Source organism: Tachyglossus aculeatus (genome assembly GCF_015852505.1).
Source record: "Tachyglossus aculeatus isolate mTacAcu1 chromosome 12 unlocalized genomic scaffold, mTacAcu1.pri SUPER_6_unloc_1, whole genome shotgun sequence".
Taxonomy (NCBI): domain Eukaryota; kingdom Metazoa; phylum Chordata; class Mammalia; order Monotremata; family Tachyglossidae; genus Tachyglossus; species Tachyglossus aculeatus.
This window is the reverse complement of record NW_024044828.1, coordinates 8,938,203-8,959,652: the sequence shown is the minus strand read 5'-3', so window position 1 is coordinate 8,959,652 and position 21,450 is coordinate 8,938,203. Positions and strand designations below refer to the sequence as shown.

General features: G+C 39.0%; 1 protein-coding gene across 2 annotated transcripts in view; it reads left to right on the top strand.

The window, feature by feature from the left end:
* SEMA3D (semaphorin 3D) overlaps positions 1-17,560 on the top strand; it is a 178,885-nt gene extending 161,325 nt beyond the window's left edge. For both annotated transcript variants that reach the window (XM_038741265.1, XM_038741266.1), the window contains 3 exons: positions 174-238; positions 3,320-3,459; positions 13,266-17,560. In XM_038741265.1, the coding sequence (XP_038597193.1) occupies positions 174-238; positions 3,320-3,459; positions 13,266-13,691 (631 nt within the window). In that variant the 3' untranslated portion in view covers positions 13,692-17,560. The remainder of the gene's footprint in view (positions 1-173; positions 239-3,319; positions 3,460-13,265) is intronic.
* Positions 17,561-21,450: the final 3,890 nt, after the last annotated feature.

The window sequence follows — 21,450 nt, the reverse complement described above, 5'->3', positions numbered from 1 at the left end:
CATGTGAGAGAGAATTCAGTTGGTACACTATCCTTGCCCCCCAGAAGCTTACAGTCTAGTGGATAGAATTATATTTACTTATCAGTCTAGTTCTCTACATTTGGCAATTCTCTAGGTACCGATTTCAATCAAACATTTGTTAAATGGCCAACATTTTTATTCACTTTTCATAGGCGAGCAAGGCGGCAAGATGTAAAATACGGAGACCCAATCACACAATGCTGGGATATAGGAGACAGTAAGTACCAAATGAATATGCTTGTTCCTCATTCAGATTAAAGCCTATTGTTTATGTCATTTTCTTCTGGGTCTCAAAACTACAGGAAAGGAAAATATGAGAGGAAAAGGTCAAAAATATTTTTAGGGTATTTGTCAAGCAGTTACTATGGGCCAGGCACTGCAAAAAATGATGGAAATGATACAAGCTGTTCAAGTTGGACACAGCCATTCCCACATTGGGCTCAGAGTTTTTTAATCCCTATTTTGCAGATGAGGTAACTGAGACACAGAGAAGCTAAGTGACTTATTCAAGGTCACACAGCAGATGAGTAGTGGAGCTGGGGTTAAAACCCAGGTCCTTCTGATTCCCAGGTATTTGCTCTATCCATTACACCACACTGCTTCAATGGATGAGGGGAAAGAGAATAAAAGGGAGATTGAGAGGACTGTCTAAAATGTGGAATATTCTCTGTGGGAGTAACAGTATTTTTTAATTTGTCTAAAACCGAAGTGGTTATCAACTGTCAATCAATTGTATTCATTGAGAACTTACTATGTGCAGGGCACTGTACTTGGAAAAGTACAATATAACCAAGTTGGTGGACAAATTCCCTATCACATTGTGCCCCTATTTAATCAATCAGTCAATTTTTTGAGCAATACTATGTGCAGAGCACTCTATTAAGCACTTGGGAGAGTATACAACAATTTCTATGTGAACTGGAAAATTCAAATTTGTCAAGCTCATTCAACAAATGAGGGTTGTCTGCTCATAACATGATAAACTTTAATCAATGAATGATAGTCATTGAGCACTTACTACGAGCAGATCACTGTACTAAGTGAATCAGAGAATACAATACAGTGAAATTGGTAGACACCATCCCTGTCTCAAGGAGTTTACAATCCACAGAATTGAAACCTTGTTCAATTTCATAGCACTTTCCTACTTTGAATTGAGAAAGGGAATTATCGTTTTTATTATCTTTATGTATAAGCTGTTCTGCCATGTGAAACTATGATCCTGTTCTGGAACTTGTCCCAAATTTTCCAGTTCTATCTTCGTTTTCTTTGTGATTGTGAATATTCATTTGTAGTCTGTGATTTGTCATTTTTTTTGGTGATTACTTTTGGCTAGCTCTAATTTCTAGAAATAACCACTCATTCACGAGAGAGTAAGATTATCCCCATCCAAATACTGCACCTAATATTCTAAGTATTGAGCTTTCAGAATGCACAGTTTCAAACTAAGTGCACACACACACACACAAAAAAAAAACAACCCAAAAACCTACAAACAACAAAAAAAACAGCCCATCTACCACCTGGTCAATATATGGAATTTAATTGTATTGCTTTTCCTTTAGTTAAAAAATTGGATCATATGGTTCACCATCAAAGAGTGTTTATAAGCACTGCCACATTTATATCATTTGAATTTAAAGCCAAAACAAAAATCATGCCAAGAGTTAGTGCCAGGTGGCAGTAATGAATGGGGAGGGTGAAGACTTAAGACTTAAAATCAGTGGTCACAAGTTTTCACTTGGTGTAGAAGGAAATGGATAGCCATCATTTATCAATTATTTTACCACAGAAAAAAAGTTAAATATAATATATAACTTGTAGAATTACTAGCAGTTATTTCATACAATAAAATAAAGGTCTTACATATAACAAAGTAAGATCCAGAATCAAGATTACCTTCTACCTCTTAGGCAGCCTTCCCTGACTTTCTTTAAACCTGCAGGCAATTTGAAAATAAGGGGATGCCCCCATCATTTTTGAAATCCCCATGCTTCTCACAACACCTAAAATACACCTCCCACCCCTCACCCCTTTCCCCCCACTTTGAAAATCAAACTCTCTTTTCTTTAGAGTGGGAACAGTGATCATTCTGGGAAACGGAATACATTTCATAAATTGTGAAAACTGCTGAGTGTAAGCAGCTATTCTCCTGAAATGTCCCCAGGCTTCATGTGGAGAGCTTGCATTTTTATGTCTAGGATAGGATTAATTTACGACTGGTTCTTCTAACCTGTGCTGGAAGAAGGAGCTTCTGCTTGATACTTATGCCAATACAAAGATATACTGATATTTTTATGGACTTGAGGTCTAGTATTTACATTATTTAAATGCCAACATTTGGAATTGTTGGGTTTTTGTCTTAGATAATAAGTGGCTCAGTTTTCAGAATTATGACATCTATAAAATGGCTTTTAAATGTGGGTTTATACTTTAAGGGCAGACTGTCCATCCAGAAATCATTTATTTGATCAGGTTTGAGCCCTAGGTCTGCAGTTACACATGGGACCCAGCCTGTGGGATGAATTGCAGATGGCGCATGTGATTTAAGGGAATAAGGTGTCTCATACACGACTCCCAGAGCCTCTTATTAACTGCTTCAAAGCAAATGAATGTGAGGCTAAAAGCCTTTGAACTGCCTAACCTTGCCCTCTCTTTCTGATATGAAAAGTTAGAGTTAGGTACTGTGGCATATCTCCCATTGTAAAAATTAGAATACAGCCATTCTTGCCTCGAGATTAAAGTTGAATGAGAGAGGATAGTTGCTATCCTTCTCTCTATTTTAAATGGTATTCTTTCACCATTATTTAAATAACTTGAACAACTTGACAATAAACCCTCTTCCCTTTCCACTGAATATCAGATCAGTTTTACTCTCAGCACTGACTAAAGCTGACAGGCTGCTGGCATTGTGTAGATTTTTTTCTATTTTAAGGACAGTGTTAAAGTTTAACCAAGTTTCAGCTGGGTTCCGTGTTTCCAAGAAGATCCCAATTTGTAGGTGCACCAACTGCTTTGATCTTGAATGTGTCTCATTTTAAGATTGGAAGGATTTGATACTAAAGGAAAAGTACGTAGTAAATGTCCAGAGTTGTTCAAGCCAGCCCTTTAGCAAGCATTTGACTCTTCCCTTTAGGCCCTGCATTTCAGATATTACGCTGAATGTGAAACTCCTTTCTCTTTCATAATATTATGTTATAATTCCTTCCCTCCTGGCATCTGTTCCAAATCAGTCTATGTTCCCATCGCTTTAAAATTCAGGTCAAGGTTAATCTCCTGTACCATGTTTGCTTTCTAGGTATTAGTCATGAAACTGCTGATGAAAAGGTGATTTTTGGCATTGAATTTAATTCGACTTTTCTGGAATGTATTCCTAAGTCCCAGCAAGCATCTATTAAGTGGTACATTCAGCGGTCTGGAGAGGAACATCGGGAAGAGGTAAGTTATAATCATCAAGGAGTCTCCTCTCTGGAGAAAACATTACCAAACTGAAATATGGCTCAATCCTTAAGACCTCAGCCATGGGTGTAGGTGATATTTTACTTTTAGCATGACCTGGTATTCTCCTGTCAACTTCTGGCAAAAGAAAAGGCCACCGTATGATAGACCAAAAAAAAATCAATAACGGCTCTGAAGTTGGAACAGGCTCAGTTCATTATTTCGATCGAATGATTTGAAAGGAGACAAATCTAAAGGTAAGATTGATACAGGAAACATTTCCAACTTAATCATTTCTTGTGGCTTGATGATCTCTGTTATGGCCGGAAGTAGCACTCATAAGAGTTGACCCTTATAGTGACCAAATTATATCTACTGAGGGAATTGGAGAATCTTAAAATTATAGGAAGAAATTTGCAGCTTCAATCAATCATATTTATTGAGCACTTACTGTATGCAGAGCACTGTCTAAGCGCTCGGGAGAGTACAGTCTGACAATATAATGGACACAATTCCCTGCCCACAATGAGCTCACAATCTAGGGGGGAGCAGATTCACCAAGTGGTTCCTGAATTTTGCAGCTGTCATCTCTTCAGCAGGCCTTGTCAGAAGTCATTGGATTGATTAAAAAAAATACAAAAGGCAAAAGTAAAATGAGCATTTCCCGTAACACTCAATGGGTCTGTGGTTCATATTTTCTAGTCAAATACTTGCCACGCATGTACACAGTGGAAATCCTGTGAGGATTCTTAGAGCTCTAGTTTAAAGCCATTTGAACTCTGCCAACTGAAGTTATTAAAGGTTATTCAGTAGTCACTCATACGTGCGCCAATTAAATTAAATTCACAGATCCTAATTAGTCAATTAAGGATGAAATATGAATATAGACTATTTTTAATCCAGAAATCCAACTGAGCCCTTGACCGTCTCCCACAGAATATTTGAGAACATTTACTTGGCAAGTAAGTTGATATTACTAGTGGAAATCAAAGGCTCTCTCTCTCTCTCTCTCTCTCTCTCTCTCTCTCTCCCTCTCTCTCTCCCTCCCCCTCTCTCTCTCCCTCCCCCTCTCTCTCTCCCTCTCCCTCTCCCTCCCTCCCTATAGGACATCTTGTGGCAGAAATTGATTTAAAGAAATAGAATCCTTAAATAGAATTGATTTAAAGAAATGGTAATTTAGAAATTACGAGCTCCAGTCTGTCAATGTATAGAGTGTATCTTACTGTTTATAAAGAGTAACACCCCAATATATTAATAGTAAGAGGATAATTTCAGCTGCCTAACATTCCATTGGAATTGGCTTAATTCTTCCAGAGTGTTTCACTTCCCTTAGTCATGGAGTTCCCCTTTAAGTACATGGCAACAGTGGCTTGGATGAAACACATTGCTGTCAGGCTGTGCTTTTCAAACAGTGGTATTGATGCCAGAAGCAGGCTTTCTCTGGAAGGTGGCAGAACAAGCTCCTCTGGACAACTATTGCCTTATTTACTTTACATAGCTAATGGTTGTCTTTAATGAAATGAGCTATTGCTGATTAAGTTCTGAATTCCTATAAATGTCATTTTAGTCCTCCATTCTTGGTGTTAGCTGTTGCCCCTTTCTGCTCCCAATTGTACAGGAAGGGGCAAGTACCAGGTGATTAATTCTGACTTAGTGGTTAGGGAAGCAGCATGGCCTAGTGCAGTGAGTCAGAAGGACCTGGGTTCTCATCCCAGCTCTGCCACTTGTCTACTATATGATCTAGGCAAGTCCCTTAACTTGTCTGTGCCTCAGTTTCCTCATCTGTAAAATGAGAATTAAGACTGTGAGCCCCATGGGGAACAGGGACTGAATCCAACCAGATTAGTCTGTATCTACCCCAGCACTCAGAACAGTGCTTGACACACAGTAAGAGCATAACAAATGCAATTACTAGAAAGGACCTGCTATATACAGGTGGTTTGATATGGTAGGTCTCAAATGCAGTGTGTTTACATAAACATGATTATCCTTTGTATCCAAAAGACCCACTTACAATGAAATTCACTAATAGATGCATGTGTGGCTGAAAAAAACCAATGTGGGGTATCCATTCCTGACTTTACCATAGACACACAAAGACTGTCTTCTGTTATACTGTAATTTATATTGTTTGTGGCAACTTACTGTGGCAATTGTTTGCAGTTTGTTGTTTTTGCCTCTGTCTCATGATTCTCTCAAATTCTGGTCTCAAAGATAGCCACTCCTCTCTTAATTAAAGTGCATGATTCTGGTTTTTCTACTGCAGACACTGAATCTCATCTGAAGCTTTGTTTTACTGTTTCCTTAAAATGATTACTCTGCCACCCAAATTGTTTCTGGTTGCCCATTTTCACCTCACTATAGAGCAGCTGTTTGGGTAGCCTACTTTCATCCATTATGCTTACAAATCTCACTTACCAAGCTGTGTTGAATTTATATTGTGAATGGTCTGTGACACTAATGAAACTTTTCAAGGAATCACATGAAGTATCTGGAGAAGCAGTGTAGCCTAGTGGAAAGAGCAAGGGTCTCAAAGTTAGAGGCTCTGAGTGTTAATTCCAGTTCTACTACTTATATGCTGTGACCTTGGGCAAGTCTCTTCACTTCTCTGTGCCTGTTACCTCATCTGTAAAACATGGATTAAGACTGTGAGTCCCCTGTGGGACATGGTCTGAGTCCAACCTGATTAGCTTGTATCTACCTCAGCATTTAGTACAGTACCTGGCACATAGTAGCACTTACCTTTTTTTAATATGGTATCTGTTATCAAAAAGAGGGTTTAAGTCTCACAACCACAGAGAAGAATAATCAGTACTACAGAGCGATAATCGTTCAGTTTGGTTTGGAGTCCTAATATGCTATCGCCATTATGACTGATAATCTCTCAGCATAATCACAGTGTGGATTTATTAGAAAGAGAATGGAATTAGCAGTTGGGAGAGCTAGCGTCTGCTCCCACCTTTGCCACCAGCCTGCTGTGTGACCTTGGGCAAGTCTAGGTGTCAGGCTTTGCCTAAAATAGAAATGTTGTGAGGACAGAAGCAGTGGATAGAGCATGGGCCTGGCAATCAGAAGGAGCTGGGTTCTAATCCCAGCTCTCCCACTTATCTACTGTGTCACCTTGGGCAAAACACTTCACTTCTCTGTGTCAGTTACCTCCTCTGTAAAATGGGAATATAGACTGTGAGCCCCTTGTGGGACAGGGATGGTGCCCAACCTGATTAGCTTGCATCTAACCCCAGCACTTAGAACAGTGCTTGGTCCATAGTAAGCACTTACAAAAATTATTATTATAAAGTATGATAATTGATGTGAAAGTGCTTTGGAAAAATTGAAATACACAAAAAGCAAGTTGGCATTAACTAATCAGTGTATTTATTGAGTACTTTCTCTATGGAGATAATGGGTGTCATAAGTGCTTTGAAGAGTATAATAAAGTAGGCACAATCTCTACCCTGAAAGCCTATGACTGGCAGTTGAAAAAGACAACAAAGTAAATTACATGTAGGGGAAACAACCATATGTGAAGATCTGTACAGGAAGGGATGGTACTGTTATTTCTGCAACCAAAACAGAGAAGTATAGACCATATAGCACATCACAGGATAAGTTATTATATCATGGACCATTTCTTTAATTTGGGTGTAGCGATTTTTGGATCCAATTCATGACTTATGTTTTCCAGTTAACTATGCAAATATAAATGGAGAAATATTTTCATATTTATATTCCATTCTAACATCTCATATTTTATTTCCCTGATAACCCTGTGCATTAATGTAACTCTTAAAAGAACAGTTTACTGCGACAACAATACCATGCTTCATGAATAACTCACTGCAGCTGGAACTGCAGCCATATGATCCTATACATAAAATCCACTGGCTGTCAATTTGCAGCAGATCATTTTAACATCACTCCAAGCATCAGCAGTCACACATCATCTATGATGTGCAGTCCCATTTCCTGAGGGGAGGGAAAGGGCAAAATCCACACTAGATTGGAAGCATTTGTCCCAGCAGGTGGCCTTGCCGCTTCTCCCCAGTAAGGTCACAGTTCGGGAATCTCACTTCCACTCAGAAGGCCTGGGGTGTGGAGCGGGGGAGAGGACATGATCTCCTGCAGCTCAGAAGCTGTCACCAGGTCGTTCTGTTGCCAGTGGGAGAACATTTCCTTCCAGAGATGTTGCACAGTTTGGGGCGGCACCAAAGGTCACGAGTCAGCTAACTGGTGATTTGCTGTTTGATGCTGTTTACGCAATTGATGATGTTTATACCAGTAACTGGCAAGTTAGTCACCAGTTCCTAAGCTTTGGTTGGGGGCGGGGGGGGGGGGGGGGGGGGGGGGAGAGAGAGAGAGTGTGTACTTCAAACAAATATGGATGAGTTAGCTGCAGCAAAATCTCTGCTGCCAAGCACTAATGATTTCTTTTAAAAAGTGTGCAATGCACAAAAACGTATCCTCTTACAAGGGCTGAAGCCCTTCACCCAGGTTTTACCTTTTGTCATAACAGTTCCTTTTTCATAAATGCAACTTCAATTTCTTATCATTCAAGTTTTTTAACAACTGTTCTTATTTTTAAAAGGTTTTACAAATCTCTTCATTTTCCCAGTTTTTATTATATTAGTAATAGCTAAGCTTAAATTGCTGTAGTCTGTATTTATGTATTGGTTTCATTTTCAAAGACACACGATTTTAACCTGTGTCACACAAGCTGCAGGCATGCGCTCTGCGCTCTTTCTTCTATTTAATCCAAATTTTTCTTATAGTTTTTCGTGTGCTGCAAAAGGATGGGGATTACCTTTCAAGCTACTCTGTTTCCAGGCAGGTGGTATGTTTTACAGTTGTACAGTGCTCTACACACAGTAAGCACTTGATAAATACCACTGATTGATTAACTGATTGGTTAGATGGACTTGCGAAGAAAGAGCTTGTAAGGCAGCAGTTAACTGCAGACAAAAGCCACTGCTTTTTTGAAGGTTGTAGAGTCAATTTCATGAACCTTTTTCTGTGTTGTTCTAGTAGAACTGTTACTAATTTACTTTTCATTGAAAGGCTACAAGTAATATTGCTAAATTCATCATGTTATTCGCATTCACATTAGGCAAATGGATTCCCCCTTCGCATGGTTGAGATTCATAGCACTCAGCAATTTTTGCTTATCACTTCCAAAGTGCAGAAAATTCCATGAGTTTAAATCAGCGGTCAGAGATTACACTCTTTGCAGAGGAGTTACATTTTCTAAATTGACTGCACTGACATTTCACTGGGCTGATGCCACGTGAATGAAGAACCTTATTTCAATACGGAATTAAATCATTGGTTGGCACAAGAATGTCAAATAGGCAAATGTTAATCAACTGCTTACATCCTGGGACTCTCATATCACCTGTCCTGTAAACTGATGAAATTGTACAGTGATCTAGCCTGTCACCTTGAAATACATCTTCTTAGATGCTACCAGGGCATAGAAATTCATATACTTGAAATTTATGGAAAGACTAAAACTACATTTAACATACAGAAACTAATATGTAATAGACCTCCAAAAATCCAGAATGTTTCAAGTGTATTAAAGTAAGTTTTGCATCTGTGGGGCAAGAGCCAATAACCACATCAGATGTTTAAGTGAAAAGGGGAAGATCTAGTACCAAGTAATGAAATGCCAGGTGTTTCTGAAGTTTTAGAACCAAATGTATGGAGAAAGGACAGGAAAAGAACTAAATTCTTCAGTAAACCATCTTAAACAGGAACAAAGAGGATAGAGGAGAAAAATAAAACAACAGTGAAGTGTTGCTCAGTATCTGGGAAATTGGTGTCATAATTTATTTGATCAGGGAATAAAAATGAACAGGGAAGGCAGAGAAACAGAATTATCACAAAACACTGTATATCAGCAAGTGAAATTTAAGTAAAACATTGATACGGACCTTCAGCATGGAAAGCAAAAGCAAATTCAGTGTTACCTTACTGCACTATTCCTGTTCAACTGGCCCAATTCTTGAGGAAGCTTCTGAAATAATGACCACAGAGCTATTGTCCTAAGGAATTGGTCAATAACTTACAGAACTGCTAAAACCCTTGGCATTTTCATCTTCAAAGAACATCTTTAATCCCACAACTAAACGCATGCCAGGAGTGCTTTAGTTTTTCCACATAATCCTTGCTTCAAGTCCTGGAAACTAAGACCATCCAAGGAAAACCCATTTTTTGGCCCTTTCAATGTGGAATTAGATCCTTTGCTCTCTTTCAGTTGTCCATCAGTACTTTCAAGAATGGTCCAAATTCAAGTCAGCTCTAAGAATATGAGACTCCTCCATGGACTGCCTAAATGAAGACTCAGTTGGACAATTCAGTTTGAAAACCTAACTGGCTCCTTGAGAATGTCAGAACATTGGGAAAGAATACGTGAAAGGAGTCCCACCTCACGCCTGTGAGGTGACGTGCACTTTGCCTATTCACAGAAAGGACAAAGGGAAGAACGTGGGTCAAAAACTCATCAGTGATGAAGTCAGAGTTGAGGTAGTCCTTGCCCCTCCAGAATCCAGTTTATGCCACCAGCATTAGTTGGCGATATAGTAGCACCAATACAACTAATAATTAATAATGGTATTTGTTAAGCACTTATTATGTGCCAAGTATCGTTCTGCGTGCTGTGGTAGATACAGTATAATCAGGTGAGATAGCATCCCTGTTCCACATTAGGCTCCCAGCCTAAGGGGGTGGAAAGGAAAACAGATATCCCATTTTATTGATGAGGAAAACTGAGGAACAGAGAAGTTAAGTGCTTGTCCAATGTCACACAGCAGGCAAGTGGAGGAGCAGGATTAGAACCCAGGTCTTCTGACCCCCAAGTCCTGTACTCCTCCTCCTGAGACATGCTGCTTCTCAATTTCAGGGTCAACTGCATATACATATCTTAGTTAACTGGGCGGGTGGAGTTCTTCCTTCTTTTTGGCTTCTTCATGAACCGGAGGGAATTTCCAACAAATTTTTCACATAAAGCAGAATATTATCAACCCACTATGAATAAATTTAATTTAGCCATCTTTTTGCCTCTCTGATTTTAATCTTCTGAGGTTAGTTTGAGAGTCAGATGTTGATTGGACATTTTCCCAGAATTCTTTTTTTCCATTTAGACTTAGCCACACAACACTGTTTGGCATTAAATGGGAGCCACCCACTTTTAAAAATATAGGTTCATTCTTTCCACCAGGTTGAGGATCTATCATTATCCAGTAAAGATACCAGTGGTCCCCTATACATTTACCACATAGGTAGGGTCACTATCTCCCAAGGCTATACCCTCCTAAAATCCCACCTTGTCCAACAGTGCTTCCCTGAATAATTCCCATATATCAAGTCTTATCAACCCAACAACCACCCTGAGCACTTACAGTACTTATCCCCATCCTAAACACTTATGAATTCTGAATTCCTCCATTTCTTTTTGTCTGTCTTCCCCATTAAAGTTTAAGCCCCTTTGATAGGGATCTTGATTGACTCTTCATTTGCTCAATAAATATCATTACTGCTACTATAATGTAGTGATGACATTGTCTTAACACATTCCCGTACTCATCATTATATGGAGAGTAAAATCTATGTTTCTTGTTACTCTATTAACTTGAAAACTCAAATACCAGGAATCCTAGAATGCTGTCTCCTCTTTCCTCCTCACTCCAGCCTCCTACCCAATTACAAAGGCTAACTAAACTACTTTGGGAAAAGCCCACACCCAGCAGGGGAATAATAATAACAATAATGAAGGCATTTGTTAAGTGCTTACTATGTGCCAGGCACTGTTCTAAGCACTGAGGAGGTACAAGGTAGTCAGGTTTTCCCACGTGGGGCTTACACTTTTAATCCCCATTTTACAGGTGAGGTAACTGAGGCCCAGAGAAGTTAAGTGACTTGCCCAAAGTCACCCAGCTGACAAGTGGCAGATCCACGATTAGAACCCATGACCTCTGACTCCCAAGCCTGGGCTCTACTCACTGGGCCATGATGCTTCTCTCAATAAAAATAATAATAATAATAATGATGGCATTTGTTCAGTGCTTACTAGTGCCAAGCACTGTTCTAAGCACTGGGGGAGATACAAGGTAATCAGGTTGTCCCATGTGGGGCTCACAGTCTTAATCCCCATTTTACAGATGAGGTAACTGAGGCACAGAGAACTCAAGTGGCTTGCCCAAAGTCACAAAGCTGATCGATGGCGGAGCCGAAATTAGAACCCATGATCTCTGACTCCCAAGCCCGGGCTCTTTCCATTAAGCCACTCACCTCCGCTGTAAGAATTTTACAGTTCATATTCTTCCTTGTGAAAGAATAGAGGGACAAAACACAAGGGCCATCTGAATCTACTCCTCCAAAGAAGTTGCAGCGAGCTCCAGTCTAAGGCAACCAACAAGAAGCCTCCTTAAATGACTAGCCAATTGTCCTCTCTCTAACAACAGCTTCAGGAGATTGGCCAGAGCTCAGCTAATTACTCCATTGCCTGGACTGAGAGATTCTATTCCTAATTATGCTTAATAATTATTCCTAATTAATCCTAATCATTCCTAAAACTTAATCCCCATTTATGCAACTTTCCCTTTATGATTATGCAGAGCTCCTGAGTTCTCTCACTCTTTGTTAGCTGGAAGTAATAGGAGTAACTGAAATTGAGAAACATTTTAATAATGGGGATTTCTTAATATTTTCAATGCCAGAAAATAAAACTTTTGCAGACCTGTATCTAACAATCTGAAAAGTAAAAGTGAGAAATCTATCAATAATATGTAATAAGTGCCAAACACCGTACTAAGCTGTTGGGAGAGTACGACAGAAGCAAGACACACATCCCTGCTTACAATCTAATGGAGAAGGACAGATGGAAAGTATTTACTAGTGGGAGGAAGAGGAACAAGAAGGATATGATCATCAATAATTCAAACTGATTGGGACGAATAGCTGCATCAATAAACACATTTAAAAATTAGAACTATACCAAGAGAAAGACAAATTCAGCAATCCAAAAAAGCACTAATTATACAAAAGACCATCCCCTAATTTGTCACATATAGGACTTTTCACTCTTCACTGAGCAGATAAGTATACTTGTGTGGTTGGATTTATATATGCACCCTCTTTTGTATATTAAAGCATACAAAGGAGAGATATTCTGCTCAGATTGTGGCTAGCCTTCCATCTGAAGATCTCGTCTTCCACTTTTAGACTCCAAATTTCCAAAAAGCTGGTACTGGGCTTTGTCTTTTCAATTCCACATGACATCTAACAAGTCAGCACCCCCACATGCTGTTTTGATCACTTAAAGGATGAAAGATACCTTGCTAGAGTTTGTGTTCCAGTGCAAAATAGTTGGCCCATTTTAGGCAGACAGACTTTCACTTAAGCTCAGTCCTATTTAGACAGACAATGATTATTGATTTCACAGTCAAACTTTCTATTTCAGATACTAGTCTGGCATCAGGACTTGTTTACTGAATCAATTAATCAAAGGCCAGGCCTGGAAGAGAGTTTGTGGTTTTTCCTTCATTAATTTTAATGGGTTTTTTTCCATGTTATCAGGAGATTTGGAGACAAACTACTGTATTCCGCAGGCTCAATTAGACTTAATAGAATGCAAATGTGGAGGCCGCCTACAAGGCTTCCTTTTTTGAGAAGACAAAGTATGGTGGGCGATGACAAAGAGGGGAGGGAGAGAGCTTGCAGGTTTATTGAAGTATCAGCTCATAACATTTTGCAGACGCTTGCACCATTTTCTGCTTTTAATTTACAATCTCCGTTTACCAATGCTACAGCTGAAACCTGACGAAAGGGTCATCAAAACCGAGTATGGTCTGCTGATCCGCAGTCTGCAGAAACGGGACTCTGGGCTCTACTCCTGCAAGGCCCAGGAACACACTTTCATCCACACCCTTGTGAAGCTGACCCTGAACGTCATCGAGAATGACCAGATGGAAAACCCGCAGAGGACGGAACGGGAGGGAGGGCAGGCCCGGGATCTGCTGGCTGAATCGCGACTGAGATACAAAGACTATATCCAGATCCTCAGCAGCCCCAATTTCAGCCTCGACCAGTACTGTGAGCAAATGTGGCATCGGGAGAAGCGGCGGCAGAGGAACAAAGGTGGAGCCAAATGGAAGCATATGCAGGAGATGAAGAAAAAGCGTAATCGAAGGCACCACAGGGACGCTGATCAGTCCCCTCAAGCGAAGACCACGTAGTTTGCTGTTCCCAAGAGGAAGGACACTCACCTGCAAGAATACTGTGTCCGGTTTTGTACTTCCTCTTGAGGAGATCAGCTAATGCTCAGTAACAATGATCTGGACTGGATGGTAATGAGATTCAGGCACATTCGTTTGAGATCGTCGTGGTATGACTGCAATAGTAAACACAGAGTGCAAGAATCATCAGCAAAAGAGGGAATTTCCATTTTTGAACAGCTTTTCTTGTTTTCATTAATTGCTTTATTTAATTTTGTTGTGTTGATAGGCTAGTTAAGGGCCCGTTCTGCTAATTATCTCCTTTGGTGGGTGAGGGCTCATTCCCCTGGAATATCATTATTGTAGTGTTTGCACAGTGGGTAGAGCTAAATTCTTAAGACTTCACTCTACTCTTCAGTTTGGTGGTGAGTGGAGTGATTATACAAACGCACAGTGACAGGGCCCATTACCTGACTGCTTCTTTCTGTTGGTCAGAGTCTTCTAGTGAATAAAGGAGTCTGGAAGGAGAGGGCATTGTGTAGTAATTCTTTCTGGCCATTAGAGTTATAGTTAATACATTGGAGTAGAGTTTAACAGCCTAAAAAACATGCCAATCTCCCCACAATCTCTTATTCCTAAAGCAACTGATTTATTGGGAAGAGTTCATTTAAAATGTGTTTTTAAAGTGCAGGTTCATACATGCAGGGACAGAGTTTCTTTAATGCTTGGGGAATCCTCAGGATGAAAGGTACTACTTATTTTGGAGTTTAGAGAAAACTGTGTAAGGTGTGTGTCAGATTGAGGCTTGGGTTAACCCTGTGGACTTTTGTTAGCCGAAGCAAAGATAAACATAAATTTGGGTTTCAGTAAAGTGACATTTTCACATAAAAAGGAAGAATAATCAAAATCTCAAGGAGCCTGAATAATTGTCAATTACAGTCCAACTTCTAAGGAAAATTGAAATCCCAGCAAAGTTTTGAAGAGTAATTTTCTCAGGGAGGAATCGGGAAGAGTACAAATCCTATTGACATTTAAAAGGATTTCCCTAGGCCCCTCTTCTATTTCTCTGCAGATGTAACATTTTCTGCCTATCTTTCAAATACTGTCGTAATACATTTCTCTCCCTTGTTCTGGTAATGATTTGGGTAGGCAAGAAGGGTATATTAGCTAATGAGGAATGATATTTGGTGACTTATAAAGTGTTTACTAAAGGCCTAAAAAAAAACGGAAGGAGTTAAAACAACTCTTTGACATGTACTGTATTGTTTTACAGTGGCCTTTTGTATTTCAGAGATAATATGCATTGTGAGGCTTAAAGAATTGTCATAATATGATTTTTCTTAAATAATAGTAAACACCTATTGTATATAATCACAATTACTAGGTTGAGATGAGTGGCTTGAACATTGTCAGTATAATTTAGTAAATGGCCCTGGTTTTGCTTCTGACTGTTGACTGTGCACAATTTGTACCATTTATTTGAATGCAACATATCTTTCCTTGTAACGCACAACACCCCGTTAGCCCTGCTTGTTTCTTTTGTTCTTCCTTTTAGAATGTGAAATAAAAATTAGCCCCTTCCTCATATGGATGGGGACTTTGATAAATTCTCAAACACCAAGGTTTTTCATATGTTCCCAACATTTGGAGTGAAAAGCCTGTGGGAAAGCCATAGGATCAGAGAGAAACTCATTAGAGTGCTGAGTCCCAAGCCTGTAACTCTGGCCTTGCACTTAGGACATTTTTTCACCATCTCCCCCTCCCTTGTTCCCTGTCTTGTTTTCTGAGTGTTTTCCAATTTCAAGTGAAGCTGTTGGTGTGTATTTTCTTTGATACACATCCATTCCTGCCTATTTGGCAATGTTTAGTCTAGGCTAAAAGTATGAGGGGAAACCAAGAACCAAAGAAGAGTCTAAAAGGAGCAAAATCTCAAGAGTAGAAGGCCAGAGAATTAGTAAGATATCACTGGATAAATGAGCTGTTTTACATTTTGTCACAAAGCATGCCAGCCTGACTAGTCAAAGTAAATTGAACATCACATAAACAGATTTAACAACACCATAGTAAATAAAAACCATAGTTCATTTCATAGTAAATGAAGGAGGTAGATGTTCTTACATTGAAAGAGTGCATTTAATACATCCTAATCGATGGCCAAATATGAAAAATTCCAGTGATCTAAAATAGACTCAAGGTATAGGAAGTAGAACATGACTGTCATGAGATGTCACTCCACCATTACCAAAACCGGTAACAACTTATTTAAATGTTGTATAAGAATTTTAGGAACATATAATGGAATCTGCCAATGAACAGCATTATTTTAAATTGTTACTCTACTAATCATCTATAATCCAAAGTATAATTACATACCTTTGCACACTTTGTAAATTTCACTGAATTTATACATGAGATGTATATGATCAACTTTCCATTACTGGGATAATGAGGGGCATCGATAAATGAATTCCACAGATTCTCCCAACACCTCATCATGGCCAATAGTTCCAACCTCCTTCACTACCAAGCCTTTTACCAGAGCAGCTAACAAGCTGCTCAGTTGATTGATTTGCATTTCACCTCCTTCCTCTTTCCTGTCCTCCGTGCTGGAGAAGGAGTAATGAGCAGTGAAATGGGCAGCAGGAGGGAGAAAAACTATAATACCATTAGTCCTAAGTAACTGAGAGTTAACTGTGTAAATAATTTGGTGGTTCTCAAGGTCTTTGTTACCTTCTGGTAATGTAAGACCATAACAAGTTTATTCTTCCCATTTAATAACCATTGAAATATCCCAGCATGCATGATACTGTCAATATTTTGGGGGGTTTGGTCCTGGAAGAATTTAGGATTTGTGAAAACTTGTGTTGTAATATTCTTGCAGCTCTGCAACGTATTATACTGATACAAAAACACACTGTTGGAACAGCATTCCATAATTCCTCAATAGCATTTTATCCAAAATGTGTACGGAAACATGCACTGTGACATTATAGCAGAACTGCCTGTAAGTAGAATTGAGGTAAGAGAGACCTCATCTAATTACATGAACTAAAAACCAGTAAAGGCTTTAGAGATCTTTTCTGTATCTATCTCTTTTGGTCCTGCATTTGCCCCAGTGTGACCTATTGGAAAGGGCACAAGACTGAGAGTTTGAGCCCAGTTCAAATCCCAGCTTGACCACCAGCCTGTTTGATTTTAGGCAAGTCTCTTCACCTCTCTGGACCTAATCTGTGAAATGGGGATTAAAAAGATGGTGCCCCCCAAATGGGATGGGGATTATTTAGCATATAGTAAATGCATCAGTTATTACTATTACATATAGTTTAGCCTAAAACAGCTAACACCATTTTGGGTGGACTGGGGAGATGAATATCTTTCATTGAGATCTAGAGATTATTTAGCAGTTCAAATTAAGACAAATTATTGCTATAGAGTCAGGAGTGAAGGGTGTTAATCTTGTTTTAGGCAGGTGAATGGCATGAAAGATAGTTGATGCTTTCCTATAATCAGTCAATCAATCAGTCAATGACTTTTGAGTGCTAACTGTGTGCAGAGTGGTTGGGAAAATACAATACAACAGAGCTGGTAGATGTGATCCCTGCCCACAGATTGAGATTCCACAACCCCCTTGGTCTTCATTCCAGCATTTTCTCACCCTGGTAGTCAAGAAGTTCTTTCCTTTGTATAAACGTTCCTGCCCAGTGAGCCTTGAAAACTACTGATTAACATCTTTTCCACAACAACCCTTCCTGTTCTTAAAAGCATTTATCTCAACCCTTCACTTCCTCCTGCCAAACAGGCCCTAATCCTTAATCCTTAGATTGTGAGCCCACTGAGGGAGAGGGACTGTGTCCAACTTGAGTAACTTTTATCTACCCCAGGGCCTAGAACAGTCTTGACACATAATAAGCTCTTAACAAATACCATAATAAGATCTATTCTCACATCATTTTTTCCTCTTCCATCACCTCAAGTAGCTCACTACAGTCCTATTTTACCATCTTTTAAACAATTTTAGTTGTCATGTCTATAATTTCTTAAAGTACTTGCATGAATTCTGTGGCTGATAATCAGTAATTATGCATTTTTCCCTCTATAGGAAATGAAAATGACTTTTAAAACCTTAAAAGCCTACTCATTTTGACTATTGACAGGTACAATTGCAACGGTAAACAGTTTGAAAAGGAAAAAATATATTTTCAGTCTACTGCATTCTCAACCAAAGTCTTACCCATATTCAGATTCACGTGCATTTTTTTCCCTTGCCAATACAAATTTTCTATAAAATGAAATATTACAAAAATGTGTTCATTAAAATGTTATTCTGCCTGCCCCCAGTTATTCATAGTTATGGTGGTATTGGTCACTGTCTTCTGGAATGTTCAAAATGTTTGTGATATGGAAAACCCTAGAGGTAAAGATTGATAAAAATTAAATTGTCAGAAAATAAATGATTGACTATTAGAAGGTAAATCTCATATCAGTAGTGAGATTTGGAAACTATGTTTTTCTTTACATTCTTCCAATTATGTATTCTTTTTCCTGTTTTAAATCAAAGCCTTACAAATTGGGCTTGGTGATGTCAGACCCAAAGAGTTTTTCCAGGTGACTTTTATTACTGCCTAGGACCAATTGTTAATAGTTTCAGACACTGCATGCCAAGACAATCATCTCTGCTCATAGACAGTCCTGCTATTTAATGGGTTCAGACACATATAGGTTTGTTGCCAGTGCTTCATGTTGTCCTGCACTTTACTTATAGGTGCCTTTGGCTGCTTTTCACATTATCCCCCTCATTTTTATTCCTGCTACTCAAGCTGCTAATTGGAATTCTGCCTAAAATCAATCAATCGTATTTATTGAGCACTTACTGTGTGCAGAGCACTGTACTAAGCGCTTGGGAAGTACAAGTAAACCAGCAGCCTCCTTCAGGATCAGAAAACATATAATCTGGGAATTTTAAAAGATAGTCAATCTGGATTTAGTAAGCAATCCCTTTAGTTTATATGGCACCTTTCTCCTGAGTAGATCACAGCACATCAGCAGCTGATCTAACTGCTGTTTTAAACATCCTGAGGAGTGAAAATAATTGTTTTTCTGATGCCAACAAAAGGCCACAGAGAAACTCAGTGATAGACCAGATGACCTAGTCAGTAGGATATGCAACATAATTCAAGTCCATTTGCCTGGCTGCCCAAGCTCTCTTCTCTCTAATGCCTGCTGTTAGTAATGGGCATTGCCCTCTCCCAGTTTCTCCCAAAGTTACATTAGAAAACTGAAGACTACCGGCAGCCCTTCTCCTCCATCAAATATTGCTTAGTCTGAATGTATCATTGTCTCGATTAACGTAGATAACTTACATGGTCCACCTGCTTTCTTGGAGAAAACCTGGTCTACAATCTATTACAATTTGCAAATATGGACTTGGAAGCTAAACATCTGAGGATCTTGTATCTCAAGCATTATTCCCCCAAAATTCAAAGCTGTCCCCCCAAAACTATTTGAATAGTAACTAAAATAAAGGCACAGTTATTCATCTATGCTCTCAAGTTTTCTGATGCTTAAATGGAATATATTTCTACATCTCATAAATAATCATGGGACAGACAACTGAGATGTGCACATTTTATAAGGTTTCATTTATCTCTGTCAACAAATTACAAATGGACAACCTCCTGAATCTATGGAATGAAGTGTACAATAGAAGAGATATTTAGTTACATTTTTTTTCCTCCATCAAGTGATTTCATCATACAAATATCTCAAGCCAATTGTGATTGAAAGAAAAACTAACAAAAAAACAACTTTTCGATATGCTCCAGATTCAGAGACAGTCATACTGGCTGAGGGAAAGGATGGACAATTTTGTACATTTCAGTCTTTTATAATATAAAATGTATATAGAACAATTTAAGGTAAACATTTCTGGGAGAGGTTCTTGGATCTGTAAGATACAATAACTAATCATGTAATATAATTCTAGTATTTGAAGGTAGTGTTGCTCTATTTTAACTGAAACTGAAACTCAGTTCTTGTTGCAAGGAAGAATTGAAACTGTTAAATGTATATTTTGGTTGTATTTTAATAAAAGGAACATATTGAAAAGCATTGTAATATGTATGTATTTTTTGTTTTCAGAACATAAGCACTGACAGCTATAGGAAACTTTGAAAGCAGGACATGTGGAACAAACTTCTAGTTGTGTACATGAGATTCATTTCTAATGAGTTCAGAGCTGAAAAACAGTGACCATGAGTAGGAAGAAGAGGTAACAGCTCATCACTGTCTACAGAAGAAATACACATCCTTTTATGCCGGAGAGGAGTGTGGCCTAGTGGAAATAACATGGACTGGGAGTCACAGGACCTAGGTTCTAAATCCGGCTCCACCACTTGTCTGCTGTGTGACCTTGGGCAAGTCACTTGACTTCTCTGTGCCTCATTTTCCTCATCTGTAAAATGGGAATTAAATCCTACACCCTCTTACTTAGACTGTGAACCCTATTTGGGACAGATACAGTGCCCTGATTATCTTGTATCCACTCAGTACTTAATTCAGTGCTGGGCACGTAGTAAGTACTTAAGTCTAATTGTTGTTATCATCATGTCAAATTTGCATCCCCTTGGAATATATCTGCAGCCTCCAGGTTATAGCTATAGCAAGGAAGAGAGTCACTCCTGAGCCTGCCTTTCTCTTCCCTCCACCAGCAGCCCAGCTCCTGCTCTCCTACCTCACATTTCCTCCTGCTTTTTAGGACAACTCTACTTGGATGTCCTAAACTCAAACATGTCTAAAACTGAAATAAATACTAATATGCCCTCCTAAACCTTCTCCTGATTTTCTCATTAATGCTGAAAATACCAGCATCCTCCCTTTCTCACAAGTCTGTGATCCCTATGTACTTTGCCTACTTACTACCCACACAGCACTGGTGTACTTATCTATAGCTGGTTGCTTCCTCTAATTTATTTTAATGTTGGTCTCCCCCATAGACTTTAAGCCCCTTGAGGGCAAGGATCAGGTCTGTTGTTGGACTCTACTCTTCCAAGTGTTTAGTACATAGCTCTGCACACAGTAAGTACTCAATAAATTGCCACTGATTAATTGGCTGGAGTGATGAGGTCATTGAAGGCTGCTGCTCCAGATCTGTTAGCTTGCATACTTTGGTAACTTGAAATATTTGAACTTGTTTTCCTTTGTGATTGCTGTTTTGTTTTGTCTATTTTTCCTAATAATAATAGCATTTGTTAAGTGCTTACTATATGTACTAGTATGGCCTAGTATGTGTATTATACATATGCTAATAAGTATGTGCTAGCACTAAGGTAAATCATCATCATCATCAATTGTATTTATTGAGCACTTACTGTGTGCAGAGCACTGTACTAAGCACTTGGGAAGTACAAATTGGCAACATATAGAGACAGTCCCTACCCAACAGTGGGCTCACAGTCTAAAAGGGTGAGACAAAACCAAACATACTAACAAAATAAAATAGAATAGGTATGTACAAGCAAAATAAATAAATAAATAAATAGAGTAATAAATATGTACAAACATATATACATATATACAGGTGCTGTGGGGAAGGGAAGGAGGTAAGATGGGGTGATGGAGAGGGGGACGAGAGGGAGAGGAAGGAAGGGGCTAAATAGAATATAAATGAGGTTAGACACAGTCCCAAATAGGATTCACAAACTAAGGGATATGAAAACAGATATTAATCCCTAGTTTACATAAGAGGTAACTGAGGCACAGAAAATGTCAGTGATATAGCCAA